This window comes from Branchiostoma floridae, chromosome 1 (assembly GCF_000003815.2).
Source record: "Branchiostoma floridae strain S238N-H82 chromosome 1, Bfl_VNyyK, whole genome shotgun sequence".
Lineage (NCBI taxonomy): Eukaryota > Metazoa > Chordata > Leptocardii > Amphioxiformes > Branchiostomatidae > Branchiostoma > Branchiostoma floridae.
Window position 1 is genome coordinate 32,607,816 of NC_049979.1, and position 13,914 is coordinate 32,621,729.

The 13,914-nt window shown below is 38.2% G+C and overlaps 2 protein-coding genes across 2 annotated transcripts in view; one reads left to right on the forward strand and one right to left on the reverse strand.

Annotated features, from left to right (window-relative positions):
- Positions 1–13,914, reverse strand: part of LOC118410961 (homeobox-containing protein 1-like) — a 1,064,572-nt gene that overhangs the window by 304,558 nt on the left and 746,100 nt on the right. The gene's annotated exons all lie outside the window — the stretch shown is intronic.
- Positions 1–13,914, forward strand: part of LOC118410912 (homeobox-containing protein 1-like) — a 56,544-nt gene that overhangs the window by 33,552 nt on the left and 9,078 nt on the right. Inside the window, exons 2-5 of the mRNA XM_035812815.1 lie at positions 4,193–4,334; positions 5,660–5,841; positions 8,501–8,639; positions 12,536–12,741. Of these exons, the coding sequence (XP_035668708.1) occupies positions 4,195–4,334; positions 5,660–5,841; positions 8,501–8,639; positions 12,536–12,741 (667 nt within the window). The 5' untranslated portion in view covers positions 4,193–4,194. The remainder of the gene's footprint in view (positions 1–4,192; positions 4,335–5,659; positions 5,842–8,500; positions 8,640–12,535; positions 12,742–13,914) is intronic.

Genomic DNA, 13,914 nt, shown 5'->3' on the forward strand with positions numbered 1-13,914 from the left:
GGTTAGACCGGCCCCATGCAAAATAGAAGTGCTTTTGCTTAATGAATGCGAATAATCTATCATAGCGGTTTATTTATCTCTGGTCGAAAACATGATATGGTCTGGGCATGTTAGTGGTAGGGAGCGCACACTCTCACGACATGTTTTTGCCCCCTTATTTTTTTTTGGGGAGTCTCCGCCTCCTAAGACACTAAGCTCCTCCCACAAGTGCACGTTCTGGATAAACACGTCGGCTTATCCTGAATGCGCTCCGACAGAAGCGCATTCAGGATATCCAGAATGCGCTCCTCGCTTGCGACGTGTTCTGGATATCCTAGAAGCGCTTTTAGGATAGAAGCACATTTTGGATGGCGGTCTATCCTAAAAGCGCTTCTATCCTAAAAGCGCTTTTAGGATAGACGACATTCTAGGATGTAACATGTATATCATCATGGACATCTTTGCCTAACCTACCCGCATGACTAAAATATGAAATTCCTTTCTGCAGTTATACTTTTTGCAATGTCTTGACAAAAATACCCCAGCATGCCCCCCCCCCCCAAAAAAAAATAAGGGGGCTAAAACTTGTCATGATAGTGTCAGCTCCCTACCACTAAAATGCCAAGACCATATCATGTTTTCGACAAGAGATAAATAAACTGCTATGATAGATTATTCGTATTCATTATGCAAAAGCACTTCTATTTTGCATTTTATGTATTTTATTTTTGTACAACATTGTCTAAAGTACCTACATAACAAAAATCATTAAAATTCGTTGTTCCCTTATTGAGTTATCCACTTTTTTGACAAAAATGACCCCACTATCCCAAAACTAGTCGCTTGGGGTCCAAACTTATATCACTTATTCCTGAGCACAAGAGCTATTTAATACTTGATATTCGTTACCATATCTAGTTCAGAGCACGATATAGCAAATCCGGAAGTTGCGCTGCCGAACTAAGGGAAGCCGGTAGGGGGGGGGGGGGGCAAAATCTTATCATTTACAGCCTTTATAACACCCAAATATGAAAACAATCCACCCAGCCGTTCCTGAATTATGTTGTACACAGACAGACAAACGCTAGTGAACATATAACCTCCATGACATTTCTAAAGGTAATCATAAACAGGTGTCGTTTGCTAAGAACCCCCCAAAACTTTATCGTTTAAATCTAATTTAGCAATTTTTTTCAAGAATATGCCTGTCCAAATTGCGAAAAAATGATGAACATACTTTATTCTCTTAAAATGTTTGCTGTCAACATAGATAGCCGACCAAAAGGGAGTCAAACGGGCACCGGTTTTGGCTATACTTGGCCAGCTTTGATACTATCTCTAAGGCACCGTAGGGTCTGTTTAAACACTAGGTAGTGGGTATAATATGGCGAAGCCAAACTTGTATCTTACATATAGATGGCATCATTTAATGACAACATTTTGAAGTCATTAATGTTGCTATTGGCTACACAGGTTGTAACAAACATTCCCATTCTGTTTTCTGCACTTGTTGGAACATTTGTTGAAGCATACTTTAAAGTTTTTTCACGGGTCCAGCCAGGCATGTATCTGACAACTCTTTGGTCTTTTATTCCAGTGGCCAGCTCGGTCGGATGATGTTACCGCCATACCATTGTAGACACCATGAGACCTGTTCTAACCCTAAACTATCTGCTTGTGTCTGTTGACTGCTTTGGCGGAATTCTTTATTGCCCACCCGCATGTTGCGGTCTGTTTCTTTTGTTATGCGTATGACGTTTTTCTCCAGATCCCTACAAATAAATCCCACCACCACCTTGCTCTATACTGCCCAAACCCCCATCCCTTCAACCTATCAAGTCTTTACCAACCTTACTTGACATGTACATGTACGACTTGAGGTCCTCTCCCAAATGTGGAGGCATCTGACTGTCGTAGGTGTAGTCCCCCATGAGGACATAGTTGAAGCTTTACGGTACTGTAATCCCCCATGCGGATGTATGACGTTTCGGAAGAAGTGACATTTCTGTGTAGATGTACATAAACTATCATTGTATAATCCCCGTGTGGAAATTACTTGACGTCTGGTCAAACTACATCATAATCCAATTTCACTCAGCTCTCGTCGTCCTCTAATTAATATTCTCTCTTTTTCTATTCTTGTATGCCATGACGATGAGTTCACAACCCTAACGCCATTTGTCTGAAATAAACGGAAAACATAGTTGTCTTTGGAGTTTGCGAAGAAGAGAAGTGAAGTTTTCCGTCGGCTGAGTAGACAAATTATCTCCCACCTCCTACAACAACTGACATTGCAGAAATGGAAAATAATGACATCTATTCAGTGACTTAATATGATATACTATAACAAGCATCAAATTCATAACTGATAAACAGATAAACATCTAAACACTCTTTACTACGCATGATAAAGATATCGTTGAAGGTTTGAAATTTTTGTTTTGAGATAAATCTCTTTTAAACGTGCATAGCAAAGTACTCATAACAAATATTGCTTTGAATATGACTTAGTCCTATCCAGACTGGGCTTTTTGGGCATTTCCTGGACTGGGGAGGGGGGTGCATTTTGAAGTGCCATTTGAACATTTTTGATCTGAAGACAAAATCCTTCTGCGACTTTGTCAGTCAATTTATCTTATACCTTCTCATAAGTTTTCGCAAAGATTGGTACAATAATGTGGAAATTATAAAGAAAGTTTGTGTTCAGTCCCGCTGGGGTCTAAACAGACCCCAGCAAAATGTGCAGTTTTTAAAACAAACTTTGGAGGCTAACTCCTTAACCACTTACCGTATGACTACCAAACTCTCAGACTGATAAGAATGTAAACCTAGATCATAAAAAAATTTTCTATGTCATCAACCTGAATGTGACGACATTATGACGTCATTTGCCTAATCAGGTCGGCCATCTTGTATTTTGACCAATGACGTTATGAAATAAGCATAAATTATAAATTTTAAGTCATGAAAATAACATTGAATTTCATAGAATTTAATTGTTGTCAGAAAACAGGTGTAGTTTACCAGGAAAACCTTGTTTAAATTGAAATTGACAAATTTTGGCAAAAATATGCCTGTTAGAATATGGTTGCCATGGCAACCCCCAAAAAATGATAAACTTACTTTATTGACCAAAAACTTTTGCAAACAATATTTTGTGATAAATTACCAAGTTTCGTAGCTTTAGCTCTAACCGTTCAAGAGTTATGCGACATAAATGTTGCTGAGGGCCTCAAAATTCCCCTACCTGGTCGGTATTGGTTGAGTGCAAAACGTGGTCCTTCTGAATTTTTGCATAGATTATGATAATGAGTTGGAATTAGCAACACCTTAACATCTCAAAATCTTCCTCTTACATTGACGAAGCAATGTATATACAATGATCACACAAGAGATTTTATAAACAAAACATTTTGGGGTCCGTTTGGACCCCACTCGGTCATTTTAGTCGCAAAAAAAGGTCGAGTGCTTGAGGGCTAAGAACAACAATGTATGTTGCTATTGTAAACTCCAGTGCAATTCTAGTAGCCTAGGCTGCTAGCAAGACTGTTGGTATTGAACCTTGACCCTTGGACGTGGACATCAGAGATGCCTTCACGGGTCGCAATGGATCCTTCTTCTCCACTCAGACTTGTCTTCCATGAGGGAGCGCAGCTCTGCTGTGGAGATGTTGCTGATTTGTGTGTCCCTTTTAAGGTTGTTAATGAAGGTTGTACGCATTGGTATTAATTTACTGAACTGAACTAGATGCTAGGAAGTAAAATATGCGTAATGCTTCACATTAGACTATTGAGTACAAAATTTCCTCTTGCACTAAAATGAATATACAGTATTGTGCTAATCTCCCAAATTACTCTTTAATTAAACTTGGTAATCTCAGGCTTTGTCTTAATGCAATGAGTCAGGCATGGTCTAACAAAAGCTCGATGGGTTATAAACCCAATTTGAGAGGCGATGTTACAAAATCGTCTTGTAATGTGTTGTTTGATATCTTATTAAGAATTGACCGTCTTGATGTGCACAGCACCCCTTGTTTATGCCGAAAATATTCACGATGAAGGAATCGTCTATACGTATAGGAAATGCATAGGTCTGTATGAGTTTAATGAGTTATCAAAACACACCTCAATTAACTCACTTCAAGTAAAATTCATCTCCCAATCTGTCCTCATGTATTATATATGTATGTATTGGATGGCTCTAACCAAAACAGACATGGAGCCAAGGTTTACCCTGGAGCAGTTCAACCTGCTGACACGTCTGATGGCTATTGGCGAGAGACTTCAGCAGACGGGTCTGTCGCAGAACAACATGTTCCAAGCCCTCTACACCATGCAGCAAAGTTATCGTCTGGGGTATGTTCGTTTGGACTTTCAGAATGCATGAACTATTCTTCAAGATTTATCAATTTAATCGACAGGAATATTCTTCGTTTTTTAAAAAGATTTATGCATTTCATTAGGCTTCAGGTTTCCACTGTCTTCATTAATTGCTTCTAGTCTTTCATTAATTTAGCACGATTCAAAGAAGGAGAGGGGTATTCCAAATGAAATCTAAACATTTTGATTTAGTATCTTCTAAAATTGGCTTTGTAGCAATACTTTAAATTGAATAATAAAGCTTTACAATGAGCTCTACATACTTGTTATTATGCCCATACAATTTATCCCACTTCCAGTGTGCTATAGTCTAGATTTATAGCAACTTCAACCATTTTACGATTATGATTTGGGTATTTCCTACTAGGTGCATGACGTCATTTCATGACGTCATTATGACGTCATCGATGTTGCTATTGGCAATACCAGTCGTAATAAACATTGTTATTCTATCTGCACTTGTTGTTACATTTTTCTGGTATAACTTGAAGTTTCCAGAGAATACCGTTTTTTCATGGGTCCGGCCAATATAATCAAATTGATGACGTCATAATTACGTCAGATTACGTCAACGTAAAGTCAAACGTCAAATACTAGTCAGATATTATGTCGATATCATGTCCCAAAAATTTGGTGGCCCTACGGTATGTCGTTCAAGAGTTAGAGGACTTAGAAGTGGAGGGTCTCAAAGCCCCCCCCCCCCCCCCGGTCCAGGGATGACCAAAAAAGCCCGGTCTGAATAGGGTTAAGAAATCAGCAATTTAGCCAATAAGTTTCGAGAATTTGTTACCCAATTGAACCATTTATCATCAATCAAGTTGTTAAGCTTTATCCTATACCTCTATTTTTTCCTCTTGTGATAGGTGTTGCCATACATTGTATCATGTACCATTTTTGTGAAATTAAGTTCTTCATATTTCAATTTAATATTTATAATTAGATATTACCATCAATACATAATTAGAAATGTTACATCAAAATATCTTAGATATCAAAGGTATAGAAAAACACATTTTTTTGTAAGGAAATCTTAAAATGTCATTGTTTAAACAAAATTAAGTGGATTTTGTAAAATAAGCCGTTCAAAAACCCATCTCCATTGCAACACAAAAACTATCAACCAACTCAATTTTTAAATTGTAATATTGTAAATTATTGCGAACTATATTCGGGGAAAAGTAACCATTTTAGTTGCCCTAGCGCAGAAAAACTCCATCACCAATTATCAAGTTCTTCGTCAACACGTTTTCACAGATTTATAAATAGAAACCTTCTTTATGATGATTCCTATGTTGTTGCAGGAAAAAAATGCCTGCTTTAGGAACTGGATCTCAGCCTACAGTCACTCATGCGCAGCTCATCCTGCTGACCCGTCAGTTGTCAATTCATCAGAGTCTCTATCAGACTGGTCTGTCAGAGGGCAGCGTCTTTCACATAATCAGTACCATGCAGCAAAACAAAACCGAAAACACCGATGTCGATGGTACATAACTGCTAGCTAAGTTGCCACAATCTGCAAGCTAACTTTTATTCTTTTATTCTTACCGTTTTTCTAACTTAGTTTAATTTGTATTGATTTCATTTTTGAATCATTGATTTTTGATATGATATATTAGATTTTACTGAGGTCACAAATACATACTATTTTTCTTCTGCTCTCTGCCTGTACAGATCCAAAACAAGCTTTTGAGACTGAGACTATTATTACGATCAGGGAACGAATATAATATACACATATTATTCAACTGATAAATTATTCCTAACAAAGCGTAATTACTGATGACCAAGCCACCATCGCAGATATGTACCTACAGATAGAAAAAAAACGTGTTTTAGAATTTTGAATAACACTTCGCATAGAAAATGATAGAAAACGTATGTTTCCAAACTTGTATCAATATTGAATTCCACAAAAAAAGGTTACTATTTTCTGGTATTTAGTTTCTTAAAGTCTCTTTCACAAAGCGCTTACGACGTACATTTGATAGCATATTCCGTCTCTCGCACGTTTATTGTAGTAAATCGCAGCTAAATCGTAAGTAATATCGCAGAAGAAAATTTTTTGGGGGTGGTAATATTTTTCACTTTTGTCTTTTCTGAATAGTCGCCTGATCGCCTATGTCTTAAAAAACCAAATGGGGACATAGCTGTGGAATACGTAACTATATCTTTCCCTGGGAAAAGAAACTATGACAGCATGATTTTTACAAACAAAGGTTCAAATCAAGCCCAAGTAATGGTATATTGATTCCTGCTCGCCAAATCTAGGAGTCATTAGACAAAAGTCAGATCATAGGCTCTTTACCATAAGGCACCCCCCCCCCCCCCCCAGAAATTCCGACTCAGCTCAGAGCAAGCCTTTGTCTTCGAGTTGTCACCAGAACCTTCCAAAGACTATAGATGCAGAACACCGTGATTGATAATGATGATAATACCGCCATGGTTACTGTTATGGTAACTTGACCCGATACCAGCGAGGGCTAAAATCTGAACAGACGTGTGGGTAGCCATGTAACAATTTGATTCAACACCTTCACGTGATACTAAATCTGCCACGTCAAAAACCTTGCCTTGGAGGCAGGTTTTTCTACGGGCGCGCCGGGAACAGTTGAGACTAATATGGTTACCCTTTTGTCAACATCGACAATATCAGGGAAAACTGAAGCAAAAACTAGAGTTCGGCGACCTCATACCTCCATGAAAATTTAGAGCTTTCGTAAATTTCATGCAATTGACTAGCACATTAACATAATTTATGCATGGTATTGTTCATCATTGACTAACGTACACATGTCACCATAATAAAATTCCCATTATTAATCATAAAGCGTTTTTGCAATTTTTACATAAATTATGCAAATAAGTTCCCCATTACCATATTTGGTATCTGCTTATATTCCACCTATCATAGTTAACATGTGTTACATTTATTGAAGTCCAGTTATTGAAAACAATGGAATTATACAATTTCCTCATTAATCATGCAAATTAAGTCCTCATTTGCATAAAATGTATATCATTATGAACATATTTGCCTAAGGTACCCGCATGCCTAGTATGATGCCAATCCATCAATCCTTTCTGCAGTTATCCTCTTTAGAATGTCTTGACAAAAACGCCCCTGCAGTTCCGCAATTAAATGTTAGGGGGCTGAAACCTGCCCCACTTTGTCATGACACTGCAAGCTATCTACCAGCCAAATGTCAAGACCATATCACATCCAGGACAAGAGATACATTGAAAAAACTGCCATGATATAATATCCTCATTAATTATGCAAATTTACTCCTATTTTGCATAATTAGTATTTAATCTTGTACAAAATTGTCTAAGGTACCTACATACCAAAAATGATGAAAATCCGTTGTTCCCTTCTTGAGTTATCCTCGTCAGAAGTTTTTTGACAAAAATGCCCCTGCTATTCCCAAACTAGACGCTAGGGGGCCCAAACTTACGTAATTTTTTTCTGAGCACAAGAGCTATCTAATGCTTAAAAATCTTGACCATAGCATGTTCAGAACACCGAGGTAGCAAAACCGGAAGTTGCGCTGCAGTACCAAGGCCACACACCAGGGGGCCCAAAATTGACCTTGACCTTCGTCTTCCCAACCCCTACCTACATACCAAGTATCATCGTAGTCCATCAAGAGGTTCTCAAGTTATGATGACCAAAAATATGCGGACACACAGACACACACACAAACACACAGACACACACACAAACACACACACAGACACACTCAAAACTATACCTCCATTTTTTCATGGAGGTAATTATGAACATTTCATATAATCACAAGAAAAAAGTCGCCTGCTATTGGGGCAATGCAAATTTTACGACGATGGAGAAATATTGAACATCTTAGAATAAATTTTAAGCTTCATGTCCCTTATGGAATGCTCCCTGGTGGCTTACAATTTTCCTATGTTAACGTGCAGCTCTTTTGATACCATTGTACGATGTTCTACGACCTTTGTGACCAGACCAGTGTTTTATTTATTTAAACTGTTGCGTGCAATTCTTCTCCGACTTACGGCGTACTGCGCTAATAACAAGAAAAAAACCATTAAGGAAAAAAAAAAACCTTCATTGCATATAAGGCACATCTAAGCACCTCATATCTCTTGAATAACTGTTTCAGGGCTTCAGAAAATAGAAAAAGTGGAAGCCGAGTATAAAACAGAGGAGCGGTTGGATGCTGAGGTAATTCCAAGTATGGGCACATCTCCAGGACCAATCGCAGAGGAAGAATTTCACCGAGAGGTGGATAGGCTGATGAGGTAAAAAGCTCATTCATATCTTTTTGGCGACGGCTCAGGGGTGAGCCTAAGAGTATAGTTTGCGACCGTTTGACAATTATTCCTAAAGACTCGAAGGCATGTCAGGAATTTTTCTACAGGCATGCATAGTTGCATCATCCATATAGAGGGGAATAACTCGTGAGTGGATTGAAGTTATCTTAATGGTATTTGGAATGTAGTTGGCTTCAGAGATGAAATACAAAATAAGATTTCAATCATAGAAATCAGGGGCTAATTTGTATAATGAATGAGGTGGGTTTATAAGTACACTGAATTCCATGCTAAAATGCTGAGAAAAAAACATGCCATATGTTATTAGAAAAATATAAGGCCTACTGTTTAGGATATATCCGATTGGCGAAAATTCCCGAAATTCCACAGCCATTTGTCCGCGCATGCGCAATTGCACAATACTTTTGAAAGGGAATGACTCGATAAGGGGTTGACGGATCATCACAAGAGATCATCTTTCATGTTAACAGCAATACCCGACAAACCTAAATCGCGTTTAAAAATCCTTATATATACAGCCAGGCGAAAGTCTAGAAGACAAATAAAACACACCTACAACAACAATCATTGATACTTATAAAAACAAGAAAAACAGTCGCCATGTGTTGTAGTTTAGTTTCAATGTTATAGTATACACTACATTACGTAAAGCTTTAATTATTCATTAATTCAAACTATTGATTACGGCATAGGTCGATAAGGGATGGACTGCTGACGTCTAACCAACTAACTTTTTAAATCAAGTCCGTCCCTAAGAGAAATATCACGAGAAGACCTCGTGACAGACCATGGATGACAGCCCGAATAAGAGAACTTATGCGTAAACGCGACAAAAGTCATAAAAAAGCCAAATTATGTAACAGTCCTTCTCTCTGGGCCTCTTATCGTAAGATAAGGAATAGACTTGTTAAAGAGTTAGCTTCAGCTAAATTGAACCATAATACTCGCGTAACAAACTCTCTGTTAAATTCTCCTACAGGAAGTAAAACATGGTGGCACTTAGTTAAAACCATTTATAGATGCAGTGCGACAACCACCATTCCCCCACTTAAGTGTAACGATCATTACATATGTGATTCAAGCGAAAAGGCTTCAGAATTCAACAGATATTTCTCCCTCCAATCTACAATTGATGATACTAATGCTAGATTACCGACTTTTGACTACCTGACCAATGCACGTTTGTTTCTCTGTGAAACTACTGCCACTGAGGTTGAACTATATGTCTCCGAGTTGGACGTCTCTAAGGCGTACGGCTGGGATAACATTGACAATCGTTTTTTAAAAATTATCTGTCCATACATATCTGACAAGATACCCTATGTCTTTAACCTATCGATCTGTCATGGTATATTTCCCGAAGTCTGGAAGAGAGCGAATGTTGTGCCTATCTTTAAAAAAGGCGACCCTTGTTTAGTGTCAATCTACCGCCCCGTTTCGTTATTGCCTACCCTCTCTAAAATTCTTGAAAAAATAGTTTATAAACATCTGTACAACCATTTAATGTCTCAAAATCTGTTATACTCTTATCAATCAGGATTTATCAGGGGGGATTCAACTGTAAATCAACTTGTCTACATCTCAAACAAAATTCTTCATGCCTTTGACGAAAATAAAGAAGTTAGAGCTGTCTATTTGGATTTCTCAAAAGCTTTCGATAAAGTTTGGCACAGAGGTCTACTCTTCAAGCTTCAACGAAATGGGGTGGAAGGTCCTCTTCTTAACTGGATGCAAAGTTACCTGTTTGGTAGAAAACAACGAGTAACAATTGAAGGTCAAAATTCTGATTGGAGTGAGATAAGCGCAGGTGTGCCACAAGGATCAGTGCTCGGTCCACTTTTGTTTCTCATATACATTAATGACATGATAGAAGGCCTTGACACCCATTCCTTTCTTTTCGCAGATGATAGTTCCCTGCTCGATGTTGTTGAATCCCCACTCTTATCAGCAAATAGACTTAACTCGGATCTTTCTAAGATAGCATCCTGGACAACTATGTGGTTGATGGAACTCAATCCTTCTAAAACCATCGAAATGTGTTATTCTACAAAGGCTAAGCCCCCGACCCACCCACCACTTTTCCTTGGTAGTGTACAAATCAAATCTGTTAATTGTCATAAACACATCGGGGTCCATCTTTCATCTACTATGACATGGAATACTCGTATATCTAAAATGCTAGCAAATGCATCTAAAAAAATCTCAGTCTTCATTAAACTCAAATTTAAGCTCCCTCGTAAAGTTCTAGAAATAATATACAAATCGTTTATCCGACCTCTACTTGAATATGGCGGCGTAGTTTGGCACGGTTGCACTACTTTAGATTCGGATCTTATTGAACGTATGCAATACGAATGTTCTTTAACTGTAGCTGGTGCCATCAGGGGGTCCTCATACTCTTCTCTACTAACTGAACTGGGATGGGAAAAACTATCCGACCGCCGACACATTCAGACTCTTATCTTATTCTATAAAATCGTTCATGGCCATACTCGACAATATTTAAATGATTTGATACCACCCTTAGTATCAGACTCTTCTTCCTATGACCTTCGTAATAAAAACGATCTTCTGTCACTAAAATGTACCACAATACGCTATAAGAAATCGTTTATTCCCTATGCAACGTAACACTGGAACAACCTTACCCTAGCAGATCGTTTCTTAAGTCTTCCTCAATTTAAGAAAAAAAATGGTCAAATCCGTGCGCCCTGTCTCCGTTCCATACTTCAGCATAGGTCCTCGTTTCACTTGCGCTATTCTCACTCGCTTCCGTCTAGGTACTCATAGTTTAAACTCTAACGTGTACTCCCGCAATCTTGTTATTAGTAGTGCTTGCGCCTGTGGCCATCACTGTGAAAGTATTTATCATTATTTCTTGTACTGCCCTAACTACACCCAATACCGGATCTCCCTCCTCAGCAATTTGCATAAGCTGGTAGGATTTGCCATAAACATGGACGATCTCTCGGATCATGATCTAGTCCATTTAATGACTCGAGGGTCTGCATTTCTATCCAACTCAATTAACACAAAACTTCTACAGCATGTACAATCATTAATAAAAGAAACAAAAAGATTTGAATAAGTGAATCTCTATCCTACCAGCTTGGCCCGGAGTACCTGTCCGAATATCCACCTACATTCAAATGTATTTTCTTATGTTCTATGATTTTGTTATATGGTGTTACTTAACATTACTTCTGTTATATGCTTTGCTTGTCTGTATTTGTTTCAATGTTCTTTTGTGCTCTCAGTTTGTTTTTGATGGCGGCATGAAAATAAGCATGTTGAGCTTGAGTGTGCCGCCATCATGTTATGTATTTATCTGTTGTAATAAAAAAAAAACTTTTTAAAGAAATGACAGCATTGGGACGGCGCGGTGGTAAACATCTCGTGTGCACCACTGACCAACACCACTACTTTACTAATATACACACTACTTTTTCGACGTCAATTTGTACCTATATATAAATTTTATATATAATATAACGGAAAGATATCCGTATGAGCTACAGGACTGAGTGATTTAGTGGAGAGTGAGTGAAAGATATCATCTATTAAACATGGCTTTCCCAGGAGATGTTGCTTGTCTTATAATCTTGCAATATCCTACTAATATAGAAAGAAGGTGAGGCCTCTGCTTTAGTTAGGAACACGTGGTATTTTCAGCGGAAAATACTTTCGTAAAAATTCTGAATTTCGCGTGTGCGCGGATGGCCAACCTAGAAATAACGATTCCGGGTATGTGTGCCGGTATAACAAAACCCGTCAATTTTGCATTTATTGCAAGAATTGTGTAGGGATTACGATCATTATTGTCCACCTTCTGCACGAAACTAGTAAATGTGTTCTTCTTTTAGGGAAGACACAAACGACCTAAATGCGGAAATCAAGACCTTTCTTATCAATCATGGCATCCGTCAAGAAGCCGTGGCGACAGAAATTGGCGTCAGCAACAGCTCCGTGTCAGTGTTTTTAAAACATGGCCGGGGTCTGAACGGTGGCAAGAGAAGAGCTATTTATACTTGGTACACCAGACAAAAGCATATTGCAACAGGAATGGCAGGTATGTATTCTTTTTCCATTTAAAAATAGTATCTCACTAAAGCTCTTCGTATTATTTCAAGACAAAAAAATTAACAAGTACTAGAGTTCCATGATCATGCCTTTATTCAAGACTTTAAAGTTTGATTACTGTTTATATTCTTTCCAGCGCAACTTTCATAGTGCTTTGTCAAAATCATGTAGCCTCTACCAGACTCTGGCTCTACCAGACTAGTCAATGATGATAGGGGGCTTTGGCCAAGTGTCTATTGACATTTCAGTTACATATATATGTGACGAGTTTGAAAGTCCTGTCATGGAATTCAGATGTTTTATGGACTTCACTCATTATTTATCAACATTATGTGTTAATTTGCATAATTAGTATCGCATTGTGTAAGTAATTACTCAGGCTATGCTATCTACGACTCATAAATCACGACTACAGCATGTTCAAAACACGAGATGTCCAAAATTGTCCAAAAAAGTTTTCTGCAATACCTTAACTCTTGTCCTGTGGGACCGGTTATATGACCGAATGCACAAGTAGTCCCTGTGTGCGGGTCCGGTTTTACAACCGTGTCGGGGTATTCCCCACAAAATCATCTAACTTCTGTATGCATGCTTCTTGCATCCCTACTTATCATAGAAGCCGCTAGGGAGCTCATTATCAAACTTGACCTTCGCTTTTATTACCCTTACCCAACTACCAAATATTAGGAGGATCCTATCAAGGCTTTTAGATTTATGCATTCCAAAAACAAACTGACGCATACACTCGACCCGCTACCCTGCTGACATAAAATGCCACGCCAACAATTTTCGAAATCGACCTTCTTTTTCACAACTGATACTCAAATACCAAATGTCATGAAAATCTATAAACATCTTCTTGAATTATATGCTGTTGAATATTGAATTTTTCTCATTATGACAATTAGCTGTTGATTTCCATAATTTGTATTACATAATGTAGGTCACCACTCATTATATCGTCATGATGGTCCGTCAAAACGTTCTCGAGTTATTCTCGTAAAAAAAAGACGCTTAGGGTTCTAATCACAGTACTTACCCTCTGCCCCAAGGGCTATCTACCACTAAAAAATTACGACCACAGCATACCCAGAACACGAGATGTCAAAATTAGAACTTTTGCTGCAGTATCTTAGGGAGCAAATAGGGTCCCATATCGACT